Genomic DNA, 24,998 nt, shown 5'->3' with positions numbered 1-24,998 from the left:
GAAACAGGCATCCAAGTAAGAGTGGAACCACCATTGTACAGCTCTGACACCCTGTCCAGGAGGATACCATAGTCAATGGTATTGAAAGCCACTGAAAGGTCCAGATCCAGGAGGACTAACAGAGTTGCACTCCCCAATACAGGTCATTCCATAGGGCGCCAACAGTTTCTGTTCTTTAGCCATGCCTGAAACTAGATTGAATATCTGAATATCTCAAAGATCAGTTCCATCCAAGAAAGCCTGGAGTTTTGGCCACCCCCCACTCAAGCAGCTTGCCCAAGAAAGGGCCCTGACCTATAACTATTTTCATCCTCTGAGTCAAGGTTTGGTTTCTTCAGGAATAGTCTAATAAATGTCTCTTTTAAAGAGGCTGGAACCACTCCCTCAACACAGCCCCTCCCTATTAGATTTAATAAGCCAGGAAGGGCAGGAATGAAGAACACAAGTGGGAGATCAAGCACAACAAAGTACCTTGTCCATATCCTCTGGCATCAGTAACTGAAACCTATCCAATAAACAGGACAGGATGGTGCTCTGGACACTTCTGGTGTTGTATTAACCATAGAGGCTAATTCATGGTGAATGCAAACAACTTCATCTTCAAAATGTCTCATGAATTTCTCTGAGCATGCTACTGAGGTACAGCAACCACTTTGTTTGGGCTAGATTGCAACAGATCCATTACCACTCAGAAAAGCTCTGCTGGGTGACACTGAGAAGATGCAGTAGAGGGGAGAAGAAACATTTCTTTGTTGCCCTTTACTGTTAAGGCCTCTAGGCTGGATTTGATTGCATTTGGCATGGGTTTTCCTCCACTTGTGTTCTAGTTGACCCCCCACTTGCTTCGTAGCCCTCAGCTTGGGTATACTGAGGTGCTGCTTGGGTTCTGCAGGCAGGGAGAAAGGTTTAGAAGTTATTGTAATAACTTATAATAATAATGGAGATATTGTTAGATGGCTCCACTATGATTGATCTTCTGCTCTCTCTCTGGGGTTTGTATATTTTAAACTTTTTGATAATATTTTCATTTTAATAATTACTACTTATCTTTTTATAATGCTTTTTTCAACCTATTTGCTGTTTTATTTAATTGTTGTATGCGGTCCAAAGTTGCTTTGTGTGAAATGGGTGGCTATTTAAATGTGACAAATAAATAAAATAAATAAATATTGTGTCAACTGCCTAGGATAACTCCGTGTTCCACCAAGCAACCAGGGTATTTACAGGAGCACCAGTCATACCAGCAGGAAATTCCCCCAGAGCCCTCTAGAATCTGGGGGCATTGGTCTCCAGGAGCAGATCATATTTAATGAGTTCCCCCACTCTTTCAAAGGGGAAAAGCTGGTGTCAGTCTGAACTTCACCAGGAAATGATCTGACCATGACATGGGGGTGACCATTAAGACTTCCATGTTCAGATCACCTTCCTCCTGACCGGCTGAGAAAACTATATCCAAAGTATGCCCTGTGATGTATGTTGGACTGATATGTACATATTGTAATTAAAAGATTCTTTATTAAAATCTAATCAATAGCACAGTGCTGCTATCTCTACTTTAGATGTATGATATTCAGTTGGAAGAATTAAATCCCCTGAATTTGCAAGCAGGCCTTATTTTTCTCAGATGAGGCTGGCTGGAAATGTCCTTTTAAGCTCTATACTTCTTGAAACTAAAGCACAAAACCCCAAAGCAGCATGCTTTAATGAATTCCGGCACTACTGCGAGTGTCTTGCAGCAGCCACAGTTCTTGTTCCTCGGTCTCTCAGCTTCAGCAATCAGATCCAGAATGGCTTTCGCTATGCCATGTGTTGCTGAAATCTTGCCACACCACAAAAGCCAGTGCTGGCAGGGATAAACTCTACTGAATGCAAATTAGAAAGAGACAGTCCAATGTCAAGATACAGTCAGGTTGCCCAGACTGCATGAAACTCTCAAAGCTATACTGCTCAAAATTGCTACATAACAAAGTTATCCAATTTACACTTAATTTGCACTCTTATACCTTACACTATAATTGGGATTCTGACTAGAATAGTCACACTATTCTGCCGAGCCAAAACTTGATCCTTACCCATAAATTATGAATAATTTATATAATTTAATTATAAATAATTATAAAATTATTTTTTAAAAAGCTGCAATGAACTGAATGCTGATTCTTCAATTATTAAAGTGTGGCTATTACCACACTGTTCTGGAAAGGAAACATTCTTGTTTCCCAACTTGTCCATATTCTAAAAGAACCTCTGGGTCACTTCCTGCCTGTATAGACTGGTATAAAGATACACTGCTGCATTATACCAGGTTAAACTAGTTGTACTTTTAAATTTGTATTGTCTACTGAAACTGGCACTGCCCGTCTTGGGTCATATCACTCCTATCTGATCATTTTTAAGTACAGGTGCTGGGGACTGAAGCTGGAAAATTCTTCCCCCAGCTTTTTAATTCCTTTCCGTACTACTTGGATATTTCCTATTTACCTCCAGGCTGTTTCTGTAATGCACATTTCAACTTCTTTTGAGGCACTATTAAGATTAGAAGGTTGTTCCTGTAAAGTAATTGCTATAGTTGGGCCAACATAAAATAGATTGTTCAATGTGTATCCTTCAGAAGGAAAAATAATTGTCCCAGAGAGAAGAAATGAAAATAAAACAGTTGCAAGGACTAGATTATACTTTTTAAGAAATTACCCATCTTCAGATTTTTTTCAGTTTTTTTTTTAACTTTACCTAAGAAAACAGGTTTTGTCCTTGCAGAAAGAAGTGAAAAAATACTGCTGAGAAACAGTAGCAAAGCTCAAATTAAGCTGGACTCTTCTAAGAGAAAACTCGTTCATCTTGGATTTTTATAGATTGATGCAATGTTTCTTTCAGTTTTGCTCCATGCTGAAAAATACTTTTTTTTTCCTGCAGTTACTGTGGTATTATATAGATCATATAACACACAAAAGTATAGAAATTAAGACATATTTTAAAAATATGGGGTTCAGAATTTTGAATGCAATATAAATTTACGTAATTAAAATTTTTCATAGGCATCATGTACAGATGGAAGATTATTTAATCATCTGGAAACTGTATGGCGCTTCAGTCCAGGAATTCCTGGCTATCAAAGGACATGCACCTTGGATTTTTCAGTAAGTAGCAAAATAATTCTTCCAAGCAATTGAGACCAGGGGAATGTACTTTGAAGCCGTATCTGGTTGAAGTATTGTTCCAATGAAGCATTTTAAATATGTATTTTAATGTGTATGTTACAGAGGTGGCTTGCCATTGCCTCCTTCCTAGGGCTGAGAGTGAGTGTTTGGCCCACGGTCACCCAGCTGGCTTTGTGCCTAAGGCAGGACTAGAACTCATGGTCTAGCTATTTCTAGCTTGGTGCCTTAACCACTACACCAAATTGGCTTTGTATAGATTGCTTTAAATTATGATTGCAAAATTACTGAGGGAGTTTGTGAGTCATAATTTTTAGTTGCAGCCATCCACCTTTAATGAATTTGCTTTTAAGGAGTGAAAGAATGCTTATTTCCAAGCAATTTTTAACATGCACAGAATAAATCATTCCACTAGTACTAGTAATTTCATTATCATTTCAAGGTTTTTTAATAGCATTTCATTCAAAGTTTGCTTTGGCTATTTTCAGGATTTTTTTTTCTGAACACAGGTAGTCCTCAGTTAATGACAGTAATTAGGACTGAATTTCCATCACTAATGACGCTGTCGTAAAGCACAACTTCTGGTTGCCATTGTTAAGCGAATCCTGCACTGTCGTTAACCTCGATGTCACGCGGTCACCATTTGCAACCTCCTGCCAGCTTCCCCATTGACTGCTTGTCAGAAGCTAGCAGTGAAAGTTGCAAATGGCAACTGAGTGACTGAGGGATGCTGTGATGGCCGCAATTATGAGGACTAGTTGTAAGTACCACTCATTCAGTGCCAACGGTCACTGAATGAGTGGTCATTAAGCAAGGATTACCTGTAGCTTTTTTTCGATTTTCAATATTGTTGTGTTGAACAGAAGAATTGTCAGAACTAGCCAAATGATTGCCTATTATTGACAAAGGTTATTTTTTAGAATATAAAGACTAATAAAATGCAATGTATCAGTGAACCAGTATATTTAGGTATTTATTTAAATGTAACTATTTAGCCTTCTTAAATGGGGATATAAGATTTCTTGGTTAGGTATTTTTAACTGTGCAGTGTTTTGGATTCTAAAGAAGAGAGGTCCTTAGGAATGAGCACACATGGGCATGCATGTAACACCTGTTGGCACTTCCTTACACTAAATCTTATGTAGGATTGGCCTGCAAGCTGTAGAAGACAGCTGTGCAATCCTAGGCGGACACAGCTGCTTTCAGTTGCAGACAGGTGCTGTTGGAATGCCCCCATGTACTCCAAAGGATGATGAAGCACTTTGAATTGGAAATCATATAAAGTCCTAAAACATAGCAAACTTAGAATATTGATTATGTGGGAGAAGGGATAGAGACAAAAGACAAAGTAACTAACGAAGTATTGTATTGTGTAGGGAGCACCATGTAATTGGGAAGTAAACCAAAAAATGCCACATGTTTTTGCTGTAAGTCCCACGGTATTCATTTTGTGTATGTATTACTGTATTGAGCGCTACAATACCATTTGAATGGAAAAGATTATTCGTAAGGTAAATGAAGGTATGATTCATGGCTGGAAAATTGGAATCTATAAATATTAGATTGAAGTTGCAGCACAAAATGCCCAAATTTTCTTATGATCTTGTAATTAGCCATTATTCACCAATATGAATTAATGTAAAAATGACTGCCTATCCATCTTAAACATTAGGGGTGACCGGTAATTTTATTTTCCTTTACAGATTTCTTTCGAGTTTCGCTCACTTTTGCATTCTCAGCTTGCCACATTGTTCTTTGATGAAGTTGTTAAGCAGATGGTAGCTGCATTTGAAAGAAGAGCAGCCAAGCTGTATGGCCCAGAAACCACAATACCTCGAGAATTAATGCTTCATGAAGTGCATCATACATAAAAGTAGTTTTCAAACTTCTTGGCACCACATTTACATATGAGATGTTTTTCTCATATGGCTTCCAATTATATGGGGCATTTTTTGCCAATTATGTATAATACTACTGTATAAAACATGCATGTAAGATGCAGGTGTACATAGAAGCTTCAGTCAAGTGCAATTCTAAGGTGCTGATAAGTTCACTGAGTGGCAGCTATATTTACAATTGCCTCCCTCATCTTTTCAGCATGTATAAAACTCAGCACTGTTACCAGTTCTATAGCCTTATTTTGACAATGTTTAATATTTACTATTGAAATCAAGTTTAAGTTATTATTTTAAATGCATATTTATTTTTAGTATTCAAAATTAGCTTTAACTAGCAGTGTGCAGTTCTGAAAGCAAAGCTTGTTTTCTTAGTGCATAAACTTTGGTAGCAGACTTAATATGCAGTATTTTAGTAAATTGTATGAATCCTACAGAAAGGGCTCAGCTTTACCAGTACATTATTTAACATGGTACTGTAGTACACTGTTTCAATATTCCAACAGGTGGCTACATATACTGGGGTCTTATATGAGTAATCATGAACTCTAGCTTTAAAAATATGTTCCAGTTAATGACAAACCATAATGCCTGGAGGTTTATGGCTTGTATCTAGCAGCTTGCTTTTACCAGCAGAACTGACAGTGCTAGCAAAGCACATTCCCACCTTCCTCCATAGTTCTCTCAATCTGCTTTAGAAAGTTGGAAAACAGATTAGGAATAAACAGGAGAAGGGATACTACTGTTTGTGTGAGTTGGCTTCTGTAACATTGGCTTTAACTATATGTAAATATAGTTTAAGTTAAAGCAACAGTGTATTTGAATTTAACACCTTTATAATTTTATATATTGCTGCACTTAATGTTTGTAATACAGTTTGATAAGCCTTGCTTGATTCATAAACATACTATTTCCTATGACTATTATTTTATGATACCATGCACTCATTTATTTTCATAAATGTGAGGGTACTGTAATACATGCTCAGCTGCATTCTTTACTACAGAACTGCTTAAACATTGCTCATAGGTCCCATAATCAAGTTAGCCCTAGAGCTTTAATCATGAAAAATTATTACTCAGGCAAGAAAAGTTCTTAGATTGAACGAAAGTACTGTGGGATTCTAAACTGCTTCAGTGCAGTTCTACTTTCAGCTACAAAAATTTTATTAAAACTTTTTTTTAGGCTACTGGAAAGCAGCTCAATCATCCTGCTTTCCATTTTCATGGATTAAAAGAAAAATAGCTTGAGAAGAATTTTTATATGAACGTTAACTTTTGAAGAATAATTTGTCTTCCCTTAAGAAAAACAATTTTGCTAAGAGTTATTGCCAGTTGGCTCTGAAATCCAATAAATGTTATCCAGGAAAATCTAGTACCTGCTATGAACAGGATTATGTTGTGAATAAGTTAATACATACCATACCTTAGAGCAATCTTTTTATTACATAAAGTTGTCACATAATTGTATATTTGTCTACTTTGTACACAATTTTATTCAGTCTTGCACACAATGGCTTCTGCATTTTTTAGTGACAGCAGGCACCAATAAAGTCTGATTTAGCAGAATTGCAAGTGCTTCAACTGGTTTTAAGTTCAGAGCACAGGATTGGTACATGGATCTGCACCCAGTATCAGGAATGTACAAATGTCTTTATTCAAAGTACAAAATAAATTATCTGTAGGCATGGACAATGACTGTAAACAATCATACATATGTCAACTGAAATCCAGTAACTGAATGTTACAGTGATTTTTTTTTTTCAACACAGACCCTTTCTGTGCAGTCACTATCCATCCTGTCTGACTCTGACCCAAGGTTCACTTAAACTATCAGGTCATGCATTGTATTTCATGATATGTATCCATGTAGCCTAGGATTTTAGAACATACCACCTCCCATTCCTCCACCCATTCCTCCCATAGCAGCAGCAGCATCCTTCTCTTCTTTGGGAATTTCAGTTACTACTGCTTCAGCTGTAGATAAAAGGGAAGCAACACCTGCCGCGTCCATCAGTGCTGTTCTCACAACCTATGAATGGATTAAAAGTATTATATAAAATAATGAATTACTATCCAAGAGCACTAGTACAGAATCATTAGAAAACTGTGTATTTACCTTTGTTGGGTCAATGATGCCTTTTTCTATCATATTCACAAAGTCGCCAAGCATAGCATCATAGCCAACATCAGGTGGGCTTTGCATGATTTTCTCAACTATCAGTGATCCTTCAACCCCTGCATTCTTGGCAATAGTCATAGCTGGAATTTTCAGTGTTCTCCTAACAATCTCTATGCCTAAAATAAACAGGGATCTGGTTACTACAGAAGCTCATCTTATAAATGCAAGTATTTGATACTAATTTCATTGCTGTTAATGGAACCAACATTGACAATTTTCATATATGTTGATTATCTTTCCAAACGTAGACTTCAGGTGTAAAATTTCCAGCCTGAATCATGAAATAAATTTTGTGAAGTCTATCTCCTATTCTCCAGCTCTCAACAGGCTCTGGATAGTTGAAGTCAATTTCTGAAGAAGGTAAAGGACAGGTGCACTGGGGAGAAGGGAGGGTACTATAGGAAGTTCTGAAGTTACTTAGAATTTCAGTGTCCAAGTGTGTTTTATAGTAACAAAAAAGTATTGCCATTTACTTACCAGTTTTCTGATCATCATTGGCTGGAGTCAAAGCGTCTAGTGCTGGAATACAGCGGAGCAATGCACAGCCACCACCCAGGACTATGCCTTCTTCTACTGCAGCACGAGTAGCATTTAGGGCATCAGTGACTCTGTCTTTTTTCTCATTAACTTCAACATCACTTGTTCCTCCAACCTAAGAGAAATCCTTGTTTAGCTTGTTGTCAAGTTCTTACTTAGAAATTATTTGCAGAGTTCTGTAATCTGAAAGACTCTGGATAAGGCAGCTTGTCTTACATGCTCGGAATGCTGTTGCTCAGGAAATAAGTATCAAAGCTCCCTTTGACATAAAAAACTAATCATACTAGTTTTCAGTCCTGTGGCAGGATTAAGCATCTTACTACTTTTACCACTGAAGAAACTGCACCGCTTCCAGTTTAAGAGATGACTCAGGCCACAAATACTATTGAGTTTAACAAACCACTGCTGTCATAAACCACATTTGAGAAAAGTACTATACAGTAAAACCCTGGTTTGCGAGCATAATTCATTCCGGAAACATGCTTGTAATCCAAACCACTTGTATATCAAAGTGATCACCTACAATCCCACAGCAAGAGAGAAGAACCATTGGCTCAGTTGTGATCATGTGACATTCAGCATCACATACTACTCATATTGCAAGACATCGCTCGTTTATCAAATTAAAATTTATTAGAAATGTTTGCTCATCTTGCGGAACACTCGCAGAACAAGTTACTCGCAATCCAAGGTTTTACTGTATAGTCTTCCTGTACCTTGCTATAGATACTATTTTCACAAAACCCAGTTTTTAATAGTTGAACACAATACTTTCACAGTCACTTGTAACTAATTTTTAGATCAACTACCTCCAACCCAGAGTCTCCTGGATAGGATGGGATTACCAAGTTTCAAGTGTGTTAAAGCCATTTATATCTGCCTTCTATTTATTTAAATTTGTATGCTACCCAACTGAGAAAGCACTATTAAGTAGGGCAATTATCATAAATAGATGAAATTCCTTAACTTGGGTTTACCCAGACAGAAAACCCATAACTACCTTTAGTACAGCTACTCCATCAGAAAGCTTAGCCAGGCGTTCATTTAGCTTCTCCTTCTCATATTCACTTGTTGTGGTTTCCAATTGTTCAATTATTTCCTGAATCCGTTTTTCAATCTGAGCCTTATCCCCTTTTCCTTTAAGCAATAAGCAGTCATCTTTGGTTACGATGACTTCTCCAACTTTGCCAAAATCATGAGGCTGAACATCTTCCAGATTTATAGTTAAACCTTCCTCTCCAAACACCTGCAATAGATAATATTGAACAAAGCTCTTCTTTGCTACCAGTTGCATTTTTTTTTCATATTCTTGCTATTTGCACAGAATCTCATTTATAGTCCAGGCACTTAAACAGTATAGTTTACATTTTTTTCAATCTTTATAGCTCACAGAGAATTATTAGTTTCATGCTGCACATTCAAGAATCCATGCAGGCCTCACTTTTTTCAGTTCAGACCTCCAGCTAACCAGCAGAGCATAAAACATGTTCTAGTTCTATTGCTGACACCTCTAGGCGGTAATGGAAAGGCTCCTGCCTCACAATATGGAAGTCCACTTGTTTCCAATGTCGACAGTTGTGAGCTAGGGTTTTTGTTTTGTGGTGCTTTCAAGTTAGTGTTGATTCCTGGTGACTGCCTGGAAGGGTTCCTGCAGTTTTCCTGCCAAGATTTTCAGAAGTGGTTTGTCACTGCTCTTCCTACAACTGAGAGTGAGTGACTAGCCCAAAATCACCCAGCTGGCTTCATGCCTAAGGCAGGACCAGAACCCACAGTCTCCTGGTTTCTAGCCTGATGCCTTTAACCTCTGTACCAAACTGACTCTCTATGAGCTACATAGCTGGTCTTAAAATGGTGGGGCAAGTTCTACCATTGCAAGAATGCAAATCTGGGCACCCTTGGTCTAAATCCCAAAGCTCTTTGCAAGTACTCTTTTCACACTTCTAACAAAAGCCATCTGCTCTCTCCTAGCAGCCCATTAGAACTAAAAAGTTTAAAGATGACTGAGTTAGGCAGATCAATAGTCTGCTTTGGCATAAAACACCTTCCCATTCTCCTTTGATATAAATAAGGATCAAATATTTCAATAAATCAAGTATGCAATAAATTATGTTAGGATCCCACAACTCTAGAAATTAAATAAAATAGAAATACAGATTATTAACTTTGCATTAATGCTGCCAATTTCTTATGGATTAAGAATCTTCCATTTCTTTTTAGGGTTTACTTACAGCACCACCAGTAGCAATCGCCATATCTTTAAGCTGATTTTTTCTATTGTCACCAAAACCAGGTGCTTTTACTGCAACAACCTGCAGGCCAACCTTCAATCTGAGAAAGAAGATCCAGTAAGCAGCATACACTTTTAAGTTTGAAATCTTTTAACACTTCTCTGCCCAAGTATATTTCATTGTATAATTGTAAATACACTTCATTTTAATATGGCAATTTAACTAAACCTATAGGCCATTCATTATTTACAGACCAAAATAACCTCTGAAGTAAACTACATTCCTGGTTTCCAGTAAAGATTCAATTTTTTCCCCAGTTAAATTTCTCTTTAGATCAGTTCTTAACCTTTTTGTCCTATGGACCCTTTTGGGAGTCTGGTGAAACCTACAGACACTTTTCAAAAGTGTATTTAAAATAAAATACATTAGTCTGTATTACAAAGGAAACCAACCAATTATTCTCAAATATATATTTATTAAAATATTAAAAACTAACAAATATGTAATAAAGTAATCTATGTGTTTTTTATTAATCAAACCATTAACAAAAGTATATTCTTTTTTAAGGGTATAGTAATTTCAGATGGTGAGATTTACTGAAATTAACATTTTTGGAATTTTAAAGCCATAAATTACTTTGTTGCCTATAAATCATTTAATGAATAGCTACATTTAAAGTAGAAATTAGTGAAGATAAAGCTGTAATTTCCCCACCCAAGTTTGCAGACCCCAGGTTAAGAACCTCTGCTTTAAATAAATTAAAACTACAGATTACCTTAACTAGTTTGCAGCATCAGTCCCAATTGCAACTAGCTAATACTTCACACTTTTGCTCAGTCCTACTAAAATCAGAACTGTTATATGGCTATGTTTACAGCTGCTATATTAACAAGTTATTAAACTGTCTATTAAAATAGGTACACAACTGCTTTGATAACTTACTCTCAATTCCCATCGCTAATAATCAAGAACAAGCTTTCACTCATTTATTAAAGACAACCAAAGAGTATCCCTCTGCACTGTTCTAACACTGCAGGAGAAAGTAATTTACCACTGCATTAACAATCTCATTTTAGCACTTTGCTGTGTTCCCTATTTTCTTCAAAATCTGTTCCCAAATGCTTAAAAATCCCCTTTCTGTCCCAGGAACAGAAACAGCCTCCACTAACACAAATGTATAGCAAATTCTTCTCTTCTTAATGGAAAGAGTTAAAATTCTAAGTGCACTAGCATGGAAGTCTAACTACAATCAGAGGGGCTTCCTTTCTTAAAAAATGACTGTACAGGATTGCAGCTTCTTGTGTTGAAAATACTTTGGAAAAGGTGCATTAAAAAAAAATTATATCAAATTTACCTGTTTAGCACAAGTGTACTGAGAGCTTCTCCATCTACATCTTCAGCAATAATAACTAAAGGCTTACGATGATTATTTGCAATTTCAAGAGCTGGTACTATGGATTGAACACTGGAAATCTTCTTTTCACTGATTAACAGATAAGCATCTTGGAACTCACATTTCTGTCCTACAGAGGAACATAATAATATCGAACTTTATTATGAAGGTTTTTTAAATTGCAAAACATACACAAATTCCATTCAAAGATGGACCCACAAGGCATCCATCTTGTTTTTGGCTGAAAGAAAATTTTATTTAGGGCACCCTGCAGAAGTGCTGGGATCACAATTCTGAAAATTCTCAGCAGCATATACCATCTGGTTGTGTATTCCTCAACTACAGTTGTTATTAAAATTTATATAGCAACACATCACTTGCATGTGACTCTGGGTGACGTACATAATTAAAACACGAGTAAAATCACAATCTTCTACCATTAAAAGTAATTAAAAAATTAAAAGCTACATTTAAAATACAGTAAAATAAAGACAGAGGAAAGTGAACTTTAACTATATACAATGTAACCATTTAACAGGCTCCATACTTCCTTGGGATCCCTAAGCCTGATGTTAACAGTATCTTGCCCATTTTGGGTCAAAATAAGGCACCAAATTGCTATATTCTGTAGCAAAGCGCGCTTGAACACAGAAATAAATGAACAGGGTCAGGGGAACTTCACTACTCATGAATTAATTTGTTCCTATGATTAAGACAATGAGACTGATGGACCAGAGTAAGACATGTGGTTAGTTAATGGCAGCTCACCTTTGGCTGTATTAATGAAGTAGGGAGAGATGTAACCTCTGTCAAACTTCATACCCTCAATAATTTCCAGCTCATCGTTCAAAGTTTTTCCATCCTGTTTTTTGAAAGATTTGGAAAATTAACCACTCTGGTTGCAGGGCTACTGGAAGCCAAAAAGATTGGTCTTTGAGCTAATAGTAAGTTCTCACTGAGTAGGGGGAAAAATGCCCAAACTGCAACAACTTAAATTGCCAAACACAGCTCCTTAATTTTGGTACATTACATGTGTGTGTCATTACCCCACCTAAACCTTCTATTAACAAATATTATCGAGTGTTCACGTCCAGAAGGATCTTAAACATCTTTTACTTCACATTTCATTATATGCTCTCAGTAAGACTTAAAATGCAGTAGTAAAACAGACCAAAGTAGTTCAAGGAACACAGTGCCACATATGTGCAACCCTTACCTTGACTGTAATAACACCTTTTCGCCCAACCTTCTTCATGGCGTCAGAGATTATGTTACCAATTTCTTTATCCCCATTTGCTGATATTGTGGCAACCTGCACATGGAAGATTGTGTGTCACATTCTCTAGGAAATTAAACTAAGTACAAAAATCTCTCCTCACTTTAAAAGTTGGCAACATGACATCATATCACACATTTAAAGAAAATGTTCCCAAATAAGGGAGTTTTGTTAGCCCTATTAAATGGTGTAGCCTAAATATATCTACATTGTGCAAAGCACATTGGAAAACAATCAGTTGCTTAAGGTTGAGATGACATTACCTGAGCTATTTCTTCTGGAGTTGTGACTGGCTTGGACAATTTCTTCAATTCATTAATTACAGCCTCCACAGCAAGCATCACACCTGAAAAGCGAACAGAAAAGTATGCGTTTGACTTATCCACAGACCTAACAGTAAATAGGTATTTAAGAGATACACACTCCAAAGGCTACGGAAAAGCTACTAATTATACCAGCAATTAGGGATAATCACATTCAACACTTAACAACAGAACAACCTCCCAGGGTCTTACGTTTTTGTTATGCAAGCATTCACTTTGAGAGGTGGCTGAGGCATTCACACACCAGCACATCATTTTTTCATCTCTCACACACTATTTTGTTTTAGGTAAAAAGACACCAGCCTAATACTAAGATGAACGCATTCAAGACTCTATTATGCCTCAGAAGGCATAACATGAGGAAGCTGAGGTAAACTGCTCTATTTTGCACTTCCACACCCAACATTATGCAGCACTGTGAAGGGAAAATGGACATAGCGATTTCAGACAGCTGTATGGGAGGGGGGGTTAGAAATAGGGCTACATTAGAAATTGAGAAATTTAAATTAGAGCCACATGCACTGTATAACCAACATGTAAACATCTGGTCTTTTTATGACTCCAAAATAACTGGCCACAGTTTAGATTACAATCCACACAAAGGGGCAATATATTGACCACTTTATCAGATTAACATCGTGCACAGATATCATATGTCTTACTTTTCCTTTGTAATTATGGAAAAATGCCAAAAATAGTTTGCTGGCCCATTTGAAAGTACTTAGGAAAATTAGTTCTGAGTAAGCTTGAATACATCCCCAATTACCGAACTCACATCAGGATGAAATTTAGTATTACCTCTTCTAATTTCCACTGGATTTGCTCCTTTACTGATCTTTTCAAACCCTTCCTTGGCAATTGAACGTGCCAGTACTGTTGCAGTAGTCGTACCATCTCCTGCTTCTTCATTGGTGTTGTTGGCAACATCCTGAACTAGCTTTGCTCCAATGTTTTTGTACTTATCCTTCAAATCAATTGCCTTGGCTACTGTCACACCATCTTTTGTCACCTTAGGACTTCCCCAGCTCTGTTCAATAATTACTGTTCTCCCCTGAAATAAAACATATAAAGTTAAAACATTGTCCTGCAGAGCTTATATAAATTTAGGTTCCATTCGGATCTCTTAATGACTAGAAATTATTTTTACGACATTTGTTAAAAGCCTATAAATCATGCCAGAAATGCACCATAATTATGTATGTTATTCTAGAATATGGACATGAATAAACATATCTGGAGCTCCCAAGTGAACAAGAGTTGGAAACATGCAAGCAGTGCCAATGTGTACCTTCAGTACCAATGCATGCTTCTCCACAGGTTAGAAACATATACATGAAAGCACATATACTGAGATAAAGTTATGCACAAACAGGGTTATATATTTGCAAAAACAGTAGACAAAAACCAACATGCATACAAAAGGAGAAATGCCCAAGAAAATATGCAACAATACAATCATGTTATTGAGTAAGTTTGCATTTGTTTAAAAGAGAATTCTTATTGAAAATTAAAAAGATAAATGTTGCCCATCCCTAATTAGAAATCAAATCATACTTCTTGAATCCAAGTTTACAATACTGTTTAACAACTCAAAACATGACATTTTAAATCCAAGAAAATTAGGATTCCAATTATGTGGCTGTTCACAAAAATGGTAGAACACAGAATGCAAAATACATGTTACTGTCCCTAGAATTGTATATTTCGGCTCACTATTGATATTATACTCTACCTACATTAGACTATGGCAACTTTCACTGACCTCACACTTGGCTAAAAATTCAGAAAATGCACTAGTTTTCTAAGCTCAGCTGATTAATGTGATGTCAAGAGTGCTCACCTTTATAGGCTTCAGAGAAGGCTGCATATGCTTGCTTGGCAGCATATTCTAATATGCCACAGGGAAGTAAATTTCAAAACTTTTTAGAAAAATGTTCTTATTAGAATTTAATTGGCACAGTCAAAATTAAATATGTTTAAGTCCAATAATTTCCACATAATGCATTTAAATACATTTTATTTTCCCACTGAAATTAAATAGAATATTACTTCAGATGAATCAAGCCACTTTGGATTTTGCTCATCCTCATCTCAAGACATTTCACAAGCAAATACCCACATAATGCCAGGTAGAGTTATTCCAATACCTTTGGTCCCATAGTGACAGCTACAGCATCAGCTAGAAGATCCACCCCCTGCAACATAAGAGCTCTCGCATCTGCTCCAAATTTCACATCTTTTGCATAGGCTCTTGTAAGGTGCGGGGCCAGGGCTCTGGATACTGGCCTTAGCTGACGTAGCACTGATGATAAACGCAGCATTTCTATAAAGCAAAAATAGAAAAATGCAATTCAGTGTCAACACATTCAAGAGTGGAAACAGATCATAACCTTGCCTATCATATTCCAGAACAATCTTTCCTAAACTGGTATCTGAAAGATATACTGGGCCAAAAGTCCCTGAATTCCCAAATAGTCTGACACAGGTTAGAAAAAAGAGTTGCACAATACGGTTAGTCTATGAGCTCTGTGACTATTGCTACAATTCATCAAAATATTACTTTTTTTTTTAATGGCAAAGAAATTATAGAACATGTATAGCTAGTGTGATCAACCACAACAGTAGAGCTACCTATGCCAAATTCAACTTGAATGATTCAACTAGCAGGCCACTTCCAAGAAAAGCAGGTTAAATGTTGGCTCACAACTTTTTAAAGGAGCTTTGAAAATGTACTGCATTGTCAACCAGGGAGATAGGAATATGGATTCAGGTGTTCAATTTCAACAAATCTAACAAAAGATGTTTTGTACCAGCACAGAGTCACTATTAATAATGTGTGTGTCCTTCTGTGCTCACTCATGTACAAGCCAAGTTCTGTGCTCAGAAGTGGGCAGCTGCAGTTCAATTCTTTCTTTGCTTTCTATTATATGAATACTTTGTGTTTGGCAATGCCAACAACCATTTTGTGAGAGTGCTCATAAAGGTTCCTCAAAATTCCAAGTCTCTCCATTGCTACAAAAAGGTTGATAATCTGCTTTAGGCTGTAATAATATATAGTAGTCACATCCTATCAGAATTGTTTTTTAAATTTTTAAATACATGCACCCCCCCATCTCATCTTGGAGCAAAGTGCCCTGTAAATCAGGCTTAAGATGGTATCTATGGGTTGCTATCAGCTTAAGTGGACATCAAAGCATGAAAGGCAGGCAAGTTGCTCAGCTACTATCGTTAGAAAGAATGCAAGGGGAGAAACGGAAAAAAAGGGGCGAGGAAAGGAAGAGAGTAAAGTCTACTGAATAAGCCAAGCGTATCTTTTAGCCCTCACACGTGCTTCATTCATCGCCAGGTCGGAACACAAGGTCAAAAGACCAGCAGCTCCCCCTAGGACGCAGACAGCGGCACTACAACGAATCAAACTTGCAGCTCCCCAATCTCCTTCCCTAAACGCGTGAGGCGCTTGAAGACTCCCTTTACCTTCCGGGGGGGGGGTCAAGGGCCAACCATCGCCATCCCCGGCCGCTAACTTTATCAGCGACGCCTCAGGTGGGCTGGGCTGGACGAGCCCCCGAGATCCACCAGCCTGGCGTCCTCCAGCTGCGTTGGACTACCACCCCGCGCGGCTCCGCTGGGCGCTGTAACCCAAGCCCACCGCAGGGTTGTCCGAACACCGCTGGGGGACGCTAGGTCTGTCGGGGAAAGGCCAAGGCCGCGGCGCCCTAAGGCGCTGGTGGGGCTGCTCGGGGCTTGGATCTCCGCCTTGACTGCCCGCAAACCAACCAACAATTCACCGGGAGGGAGACTACCACGCTGTGAACCCCGATCAGCCTAGCCCGCGATCTAGCGCCTCGTCCGCTGGTCCCGCGGCCTTTGAGCTGCTGGAATCACCTTCTCCGGACCCCAGCCTTTTCCAACCCGGCGCCATCCGGGTGCTTTGGACTACAAATCCCATCTTCCCAAAGCTCGCGGGGGCGAGAGGGGCTACAGTGAAGCGCATCCGCAGGATGGTCACAGGCTGGCGTTGGGCCATCCCCCCAAACAGGAGGCGAACACGTGAAGGAAGCACTGATTCTCGCGCTCCTGCCTTGGGTGGCCCCTCATTCTCCTGCAGGCCACCAGATCTCCTGGATCCAGGGCCCCACTTTACCTGTGGCGGGCGCGGGCAAAGGGCGATACCGCAGCACGAACAAGGTGGCTCCTCGGACCACTCGCAGGGGCTGGAAGCAGCGCGGCGCTCTCACCTCCCTTGCACTGCCCCACCTCCTTCCCCACGTGAAAGGTTGGCGCGGAAGGACGCCCTGGAACGAGTGTAGCGGCAACGCTGCTGGGCCCGCCCACTGCCCGCGCCCCGCCCTTTTTGCCTTACTTCAGGCAGGCCTCGCGAGGGAGAGATCGGGAAGGGGTGGAGCTTCTAGAAGCCTCTCTGCGAACGGGCGCCTGCGTTGATTGGTCCATTCCGCCGAAGGCCTCATTACCTATGATTATACAGGTTCCCGGGCTCCGTACTTCCAGAATTTTCTGGAATGCCCATGCTCACCAAAGGTCGTGCAAAGGGTTTCGTCACTTCCGGGCATCTCTTGCCTTGTTCGGATGACAGGCCCTGAATTCAGGGAGAGAAAGGCACGTGAATCAAATAGTTTAAATAGTTTTGAAATGGGATTGATAGGAAGAGAGGAGAAAGTTAAAAGCAATGTTTGAAAGGAAATCTGACCAGTTCCCCCATCTAAGGGCACAGGAAGCAGTTTTCCTCTCGAGTGGGTGTGGCTGGCGCATGCGCAGTCCTTGACCCTTTCACGTGTGGGTTACCCGCGAGAGCAGGGGGAGCGTGCGCCGGGGCTGCGGCAGGAACCCCAGAAAGGAAAGGCTTGGAAGCACCCACCATGGTGAGTGAGTGGCGGGCTTCTGCCGTCCAAACCTTTGTCTCCCGTAGAGCAGAAAGCGGGGATTAACCATCGCGCTTCATTCGTTTGATTTCTATTGACGTCTGGCGCGTCTCTTCTTTTTCTTTGGGAAAGTGGAAGGAGCGAGCTTGAGAACCTTTCGGCATCCATGATGTAGGTCTCCATGAGCTCCGCCCAGTCTTTTGTCCACTGTGATTTCAGTAGACTTCTACCTAAGGGTAGAGGACACCGAAAGGTTATTGTATTCCTGCCCTGTGGGTTCTTCAGAATCCTTTAGCTGGATAGCAATAATGCCGGAATTGGAAGACTTTGAGTCCGAAATATCTGGGAGGTGGTATGGAGGAAAAATTTTACACGTGTCTTCGTCTGTCTTTCTGTTGTCTGAAAAAGTGAGACTCTTTCAGTGAATCATGTTCTTGCTTGTGACTAAAACCTTTAATCGTAATAGTATTCGCTATAATTATATCTATAACTGAGGGTTAGCAGGGAGAAGTGGGATGCTACTTCAGTACTAAGTTACGCGTAAGTTTATTTTGAGTGTAAGGACATTACTATGCACTATACTGTGAGACTCTAATTACTCATTCAAAAGTAAGTCTGGTTGTTTTTCCTCGTTTAATTTTTTTGCGAAAATTAAGGCATTCTTTTAAAAGGTGTATTCTGGTTACACTGGATTTAAAAATATGTATGTTTGCATTGTGCATCTGCAGCCAATTCCTGTAGAAATGAATCCCACTGAATTCAGGGGGACATTGCCAGGAAAATGAGTGTATAGTTGTAATTACCGTGAAATTTTGGAATGCAAAGTTGTGTAAGAGGGTTTCTTGTATGAGATTTCTCTGTTATGCAGAGCCAGTTCCCATGCTTTGTAAAGGAAAGCCATAGTAGTTACACCCACTTAAAGACACAGATTACATAGAGAATGGGGGGGGGGGAGGGCTTGTTTTAAGAACATTTGGAAGTGCTGCCTGAAATTGGTTTTTATAGGAAATAGAATTAAATAGAATTAAACATTTCCTTTAGGCAGGTGAAAAAATATCTCCCTTGCTGCTGTCCAGTTCATGTTCACTTTCCTTTCTCATCTCCTTTGGTACAAAAGAAATCTTATTTCAAAACACAATTTATAAGTTGCATGGTTTTGAGCCCTCTGATGATCTGCTTTTAGAAAGTTACATTGGATAGGATACTAAGAAGGGCTCTCTTAGTAGACACCAAGAGATATATTTAGAGGCATTTGGTGCTTATGGATAGCCGTTTTTCTCACTTTGCTGAAAAGCCCGAGAAGAGATTATAAGCATTATATCAGTTTTCAGTTACTTGCATTCAATGGATATTTTTCTATATGTGGGGCACTCAGTTTTCTGCTGCTGCTGCAACAGTGGCCTCTAGAGGATTTTGCTAAGCCAACATTTCTTCTAGTAGCTTCTGAAAGTGTCTGTGCCATAATCTGGATAGTTCTAGAACCAACTAGAATGTATTGGAAGAAATATTTGTCCCATGTGAATTGGCTAGCTTCCTTTTCTACATTATTTTGTTTTCCCATGAGTAAAATAAATGGTTACTGTTTAAAATCATTTACTAGTTTTTTGTGGCCTATTTAGGCATGTAAATTTGTTTTATATTTAACCATTTATATTTATTGCTGGTTTACAACTGGTAGGGTGAATCTGCAGTTAACTGATTTGATGTATCCAAAATGAAGCATTTATAGAGTTTTAAAAAATCACACTAAAGTTAACCAACATTGTAGTAGTCAAACCTTACAAATACCAATCCAAAGTTCACCATGCTTAAGCTGTTGAATGTTAACTTACATTTTCTTGCAGTTAATTATTTTCTTTGCGTGTTTTACAATTAACTTATAGTTCTTTCCATTTGTCAATAGACTGCCCATAGATCAACTTCTCCCTCTCTTTGCTCTTCCCTCCCCCCTGCAGAAGTTTGGAGAATTCTCTGGAACAGATTGCGGGGGGGGGGGGGGGAGTTGGGGAAGAGAACAAGACACCACCCTCCAATATTGTGTAGTTAGAAATCTGCTTATAAGCTTGGATGTACACCAATTAGATTTTTTTTACTGAATTTATTTTTAAACATTCCCATTAGTTTTTATTCCAGGAGAAATATCTCTACCAACTGCTAGATAAAATTATGCCTTGACAATAGTCTTGAAGCTTTGTTTCTGTGCTTGAGGTCCTTGATCTGTAGAACTGGGTATTAAACATTGTGTAAAAAAAAGAAAAGAAAAAATGACCATTATGCTACTTTGACTGAAATTGATATAGGAATATGATATATTTCATATATCAGCATCACTTTTTTTCAGAGCTTCTTTCCCGTAATGTATTTTGTATTCTACACAAGCAATACAATCCCTTGGATATATTTCAGGTGGCAAATTATTTTTGTTAATAATTCATGATGATTTCTGGTTTTATTTTAACAGGCAGCGCAGGCATTTAAAAAATTTCTTCCTCTTTTTGACCGAGTACTGGTTGAAAGATGTGCAGCTGAGACAGTAACTAAGGGAGGAATCATGATTCCAGAAAAATCTCAAGGAAAAGTGCTACAGGCCACTGTTGTGGCAGTTGGATCAGGCTCAAAAGGCAAGGTAAACAGGAATTTAGTCATTGTATTACATTTTTTTTCATAACTTTTCATAGGAGTTACCTTAATGCTCTAGGCAAAATCATATTTTCACCTACCCAAACATTTTGATAGTAACTCACTAGGTGGTGGTGGCCTTTTATTTAACATTTCACAAGTTAGTATTCATACTGTTTCTATTTTATTCATTATTTTAAATAAAACACAAAATCCTTGTTTTGTATGATGATTTTTTTTACTTGTATATCATCATCCTAGTACACCTTACCTTAGTTTTCACTGTGGTTTTTCCCCTTCTGATTAGGGAAAAAACTAGATTGGTCAATTCCCATGAAACAATTCAATTGTAAGTTTTATTGAACTGAACACAACATATTTCAAATTATAATGTAATATTGGATATAAAAGTTTAGGAAAGTGTGATTTAAAGTGGCTGAGAGAAATCTATCTATACAGGCACTTGGTCCATAGGATGAAGTCAACGTATAAGGCACTTCTACTTTTATTCAGTTCTTTATCGCCTTCTGGGTAAAAGAAGGCCGCTCACCTGGAGGACTGTGTTAGACTCATTTATTTCATATATTATCTTGTAGCCAAAGTCTTAAAGGAATATTGTGACACCTGGTCCAAGCCTATTTGCTGTAGGAGCCCTTCCTGTCATCCTCCCCTTGGATAAATAAACTGGATAAAAGAGCTGGTGATTGAATCAGTTCTAGGAAGGAAAAGCCAAATGTTTGGCTGTAGGGAACTGATTTTAATAAAGATTAAGGACAATTTATGTTTTTTTGAAAACAAGTGAAGCATTTAACTAACATAGCTGTCATTTGTTTTCATAAAGTTAAGAAAAAATTGCATGAAATACTTAAGCTGGCAAGACAGCACACTCTCATATACAGTATACTTTGCCACTCTTGACAAGACTGTATGGCTGTTTGCCCCCCTCCCCTTTGGTTTTTATTGGGATTGCACTTCCCAAGGCAACACTGCTGCATAATTTGTGGCTTCTCCTGGACTTGTAACTACTGCTCAGGAAGCACCCTTTCCTCAACTGGGAGGTCCTTCAGATAGTCACTCCCGCCTTAGTCACTTCAAGATTCGACTGCTGCAATGCACACTACATAGGGCTGTCCTCGAAGACCATCTGGAAGTTATGGCTGGTGCAAAATACAGTGGTGTGGGCAATAATAGACATTTCTCACTATGTCCACATGTCATTGCCAGTTCATGACATGTGCATTATTTACCAGTCAGCTTCTGAGCCCACTTCAAGGTGCTGGTCATCATCTATAAAGCCCTTAATGGCTTAGGGCCTGGTTATTTGAGAGATCACCTGTCTCCAATTTTTTCTGCCTGTCCAGTACATTTGGCCAGATTGGTGTGCTCTGGACCCCTTCAGTTAAATATCTTGCAGGACCAAGGAAGTGTGCCTTCTCTGTTGCAGCACCTGCCCTCTGGAACAGTGTCCCCCTGGATATATGTATGCTTCTACCCTTCAATTGTTCTAGAAGTCTCTTAAGAATTAGCTCTGTTCCCAGGTCTGGGGTTAGGGTATTTGTAGAACCCTTGGCAATTTTTTGGATGTTACTCATGTTATTTTGTCCAGGCAGTCATGTTCCTTTTTAAAAAATCCAATAAATATTACAATTCACATTATCATGAAGTGGGGCAATTAAAAAGACAAAGAGGTCACTTCTACTCTGGATTTTTTCAATTTCATCCTTGGTTTTGTTGCCCTCATCAAATAGATAGAAACTAGGGGTGGACATTGCATTTCAGAAGCTTGACTGGACCATTTGATTTTTAAGGGACAAGTTGGATAAGGCTAGTGCATGGTGTGTAATTGTGTAACTTCTCATAGAGGAGTGGTACGGAGGCAATAGTACTGGTGGCTACCCCAGTGATATTCAAAGTCCTGTCCTAAAGATTCCCATATCCTATAAGATGTTGTTTATTACTTAATTGCCATTCGCTACTTCAGTATCAGCAAGCTTTGTGGGGGAGACACATATTTAAATGCAAAAATGTTCACTTAGATGCATTCTCAACATTTATAAACTGCCAGTGTTTGATGATTCAAAATAAAATTCATTGGGCTGGGTTTGGTTTAGAGTAGACTTCTCTCCCAAGAAAAGAAAAGAAACAAAAGCAAGCTTCTGCAACTTTTTTTCATTTGGTTCTACAACTTTGAATTTAAAATGTATTCTCACTACAAAAACTTTTTTAGAGTACTGTAATGTTTACAGTTCATATTTTTTCCCTTTAGGATGGAAACACTCAACCAGTTAGTGTAAAAGTTGGTGAGAAGGTTCTACTACCTGAGTACGGGGGTACAAAAGTTGTATTGGATGATAAGGTTAGTTTGTACATTAAATATTCGTTCTTTCTATTTTACAACTTTTAAACAATTAATTTTAAAGTATCTTTTTAAGTTTATGCATGAGGATCACTTCTTAAAAATCATTTAAGGTTACCATGGCAAGTCTTCAGATACCTAATTGGCATGCCAAGCTTCTGTGTTCCCTGCCTGCCCATTTCTATCTGAGTAGTCCTTAGCTGCATGCATACATATTTATAAAATGCCTGTCCTTTTTCCTCATTAAAATACTGCATTGTTTTAGTTCCTGTCTTCATCTCTGTCCAGACATGAAGTCTGGAGTAAACAGACACTTTGAATGCAATCCCGTATTTAAACAGATTGACTATTTGTGGACCCAGTCATGAAATATCTTGTAATCCAGTACTTTGGGATTTAGAATATTGTATAGGTTAATCCATTTGTAGTAATGTGTAAAATCTTTGAAATTCAAATTGTTCTAGATACCTACTACTGTAAACAATTGCAGAGTAGTAATTATTCCATTTTTATAATACCTTTAGCCCTGGATACTTCACTTATTAATATGAAAGGAGCAGAGGATTAATCCTCTGTAAGCTTTTAGGCTACTTTATTTGCAGAACCAATAGTGGCAGCATAAAAAGCTTCACTCCTATGGCTTGGGTTATTGTGTTCTTTCTATAAGCTGTGTTTCAGATAAGGACACCTTGCGAAGTTGTGATGTCTTAGTGCAATTAGATGGTACTTTTAATCAGAATTGGACCCAGTAAATAGTTAGATGGAAGATCACAAGAAATACCAGAGTGTAGGTCAAACAGGAAAGATAAAAAACAAGCAAATACAAAGAAGAAAATACAAACCTTTATATATTACTACCACAAAGCAACAAGAGTATGTCCATGTTGTCCACCGTACTTTAACATAACAGGGTTTGACTGGAGGAATACTTAACCTTTTTTATCATATATACAACCCATCCATTAAAGCTGTTCAGAATTAGCAACATTATGCAAAGGGAAGAAGTGAGTAAAACTGAAACCAAGCACTGAACAAGTTAAAGAAAAAGATATATGGATAAATCTAGTTTACACTAACATCATTCAGGCTTCCATACTTTTCTATCCTTGTAAATTATCTTTGCTTTCATGTCCATACACCACTTCGTCCATTATTTTTGTTCATGAGTATATGTCACCACACTGCACGTACCTCCAAGCTGGTGCATACAGGCAACAGTATGCTGGATTGCAAGGTAGTCTGTAGATTAGAGAACATACTTTGCATAGAATAGCATGAGAATGCTGGAGATAAAACTGGGCTTTGATTATATATGTAGCATAGTGGCAAAAATGGGTCCAATTAAGGGTGGAACTACCCTTGCTGTTAGTGGGGAATCCTGTATGTAATAAGAGTATAGCTAGGGCTAGTAACTTGGTCTATACTTCATATATTCTCTACCTTACTAAAAATTGTTACTTTTTTATCATTGTCTTAAAGGCATGCCTTTAAATTGGAATATTTCAGTCCAGATGAAGATTATCTTAAAGGAAATTAGTTTCCATTATCTCTCCCAATTCTTCAAAGAAATAGCAATATAGAGGACATGTCCTTGCATTTGTACAGCACTAATCTCACTATGTGTCTATAAATCAGCCTCTGCTGGAACAACTTAATTGCCTTGACTTCTGAACTAGTAACCGTTTGTCTTTCGTAAATGCTAATTTGTATTCCCTATTTGCAGGACTATTTCATATTTAGAGATGGTGATATTCTTGGAAAATACGTTGACTGAGCAGTTCGTACTCTGGCATTATCATGAAGTTGTCATTCCACAAGAAGTGCTCAAATGCTTTTGTTCCATCATGTAAATAATTATTTTCTTAATAAATGCAACATTTCTCAAATAATTGGATATTGTGACCTTGAAATAAAACTAATCTGTACAGTGAAATCACATTTCTTGCTGATGTGTTCATTATGGTGCTGCTTTGGCGGAAGTTATACTTATTAAATTTATTATGGCCACCTACTGTATTTCCAAAAGACTTTGAGCATCTTATAGTATACAGATATACATGAAACATGAAATACATGAAATATACAGAAGCATGAAACAAAATGTGGCAGCCCAGACTGAAAACAGCCTGGCTCCACAAACACTAACTCCACCTGG

The 24,998-nt window shown here is 38.3% G+C and overlaps 3 protein-coding genes across 7 annotated transcripts in view; 2 read left to right on the top strand and 1 right to left on the bottom strand.

The window, feature by feature from the left end:
- The window catches only part of COQ10B (coenzyme Q10B), a 28,609-nt gene extending 21,981 nt beyond the window's left edge, over positions 1-6,628 (top strand). For all 5 annotated transcript variants that reach the window (XM_088135677.1, XM_007440976.4, XM_007440978.4 and 2 more), the window contains 2 exons: positions 3,036-3,137; positions 4,859-6,628. In XM_088135677.1, coding sequence (XP_087991803.1) covers positions 3,036-3,137; positions 4,859-5,026 — 270 coding nt within the window. In that variant the 3' untranslated portion in view covers positions 5,027-6,628. The remainder of the gene's footprint in view (positions 1-3,035; positions 3,138-4,858) is intronic.
- HSPD1 (heat shock protein family D (Hsp60) member 1) lies at positions 6,473-17,290 on the bottom strand. Its single transcript, XM_007440979.4, has 12 exons — positions 17,133-17,290; positions 15,136-15,311; positions 13,787-14,039; positions 12,929-13,011; positions 12,606-12,701; positions 12,158-12,251; positions 11,351-11,519; positions 9,997-10,096; positions 8,769-9,014; positions 7,709-7,883; positions 7,169-7,347; positions 6,473-7,081 (listed from the first exon to the last, which is right to left on the bottom strand). Exons 2-12 carry the CDS (start codon positions 15,307-15,309, stop codon positions 6,932-6,934), a joined length of 1,719 nt encoding a protein of 572 aa, XP_007441041.1. The 5' UTR covers positions 15,310-15,311; positions 17,133-17,290; the 3' UTR covers positions 6,473-6,931.
- Positions 17,291-17,710: 420 nt separating this feature from the next.
- On the top strand, positions 17,711-24,776 carry HSPE1 (heat shock protein family E (Hsp10) member 1). The gene is made up of 4 exons (XM_007440980.3): positions 17,711-17,868; positions 20,330-20,494; positions 22,754-22,843; positions 24,567-24,776. Exons 1-4 carry the CDS (start codon positions 17,866-17,868, stop codon positions 24,615-24,617), a joined length of 309 nt encoding a protein of 102 aa, XP_007441042.1. The 5' UTR covers positions 17,711-17,865; the 3' UTR covers positions 24,618-24,776.
- The last annotated feature ends 222 nt before the right edge of the window (positions 24,777-24,998 follow it).

This window comes from Python bivittatus, unplaced genomic scaffold (assembly GCF_059951505.1).
Source record: "Python bivittatus isolate LINGU-HERP-01145 unplaced genomic scaffold, Pbiv_v1 ctg000200_np1212, whole genome shotgun sequence".
NCBI classification, from domain to species: Eukaryota; Metazoa; Chordata; class Lepidosauria; order Squamata; family Pythonidae; genus Python; species Python bivittatus.
Note: the sequence above shows the minus strand (reverse complement) of the source record. Positions and strands in the feature narration are given on the sequence as shown.

Coding starts and splice junctions, on each gene's coding strand:
- HSPD1 (XM_007440979.4), bottom strand. CDS start 15,309: ATGCTGCGTTTATCATCAGTGCTACGTCAGCTAAGGCCAGTATCCAGA. Junction 10,097..11,350: donor AGTACACTTGTGCTAAACAG/GTAAATTTGATA, acceptor CTTCTTTCTCAG/ATTGAAGGTTGGCCTGCAGG. Junction 7,348..7,708: donor CAATGATGATCAGAAAACTG/GTAAGTAAATGG, acceptor TGTTTATTTTAG/GCATAGAGATTGTTAGGAGA.
- HSPE1 (XM_007440980.3), top strand. Junction 20,495..22,753: donor GATCAGGCTCAAAAGGCAAG/GTAAACAGGAAT, acceptor TTTTCCCTTTAG/GATGGAAACACTCAACCAGT. Junction 22,844..24,566: donor AAGTTGTATTGGATGATAAG/GTTAGTTTGTAC, acceptor CCCTATTTGCAG/GACTATTTCATATTTAGAGA.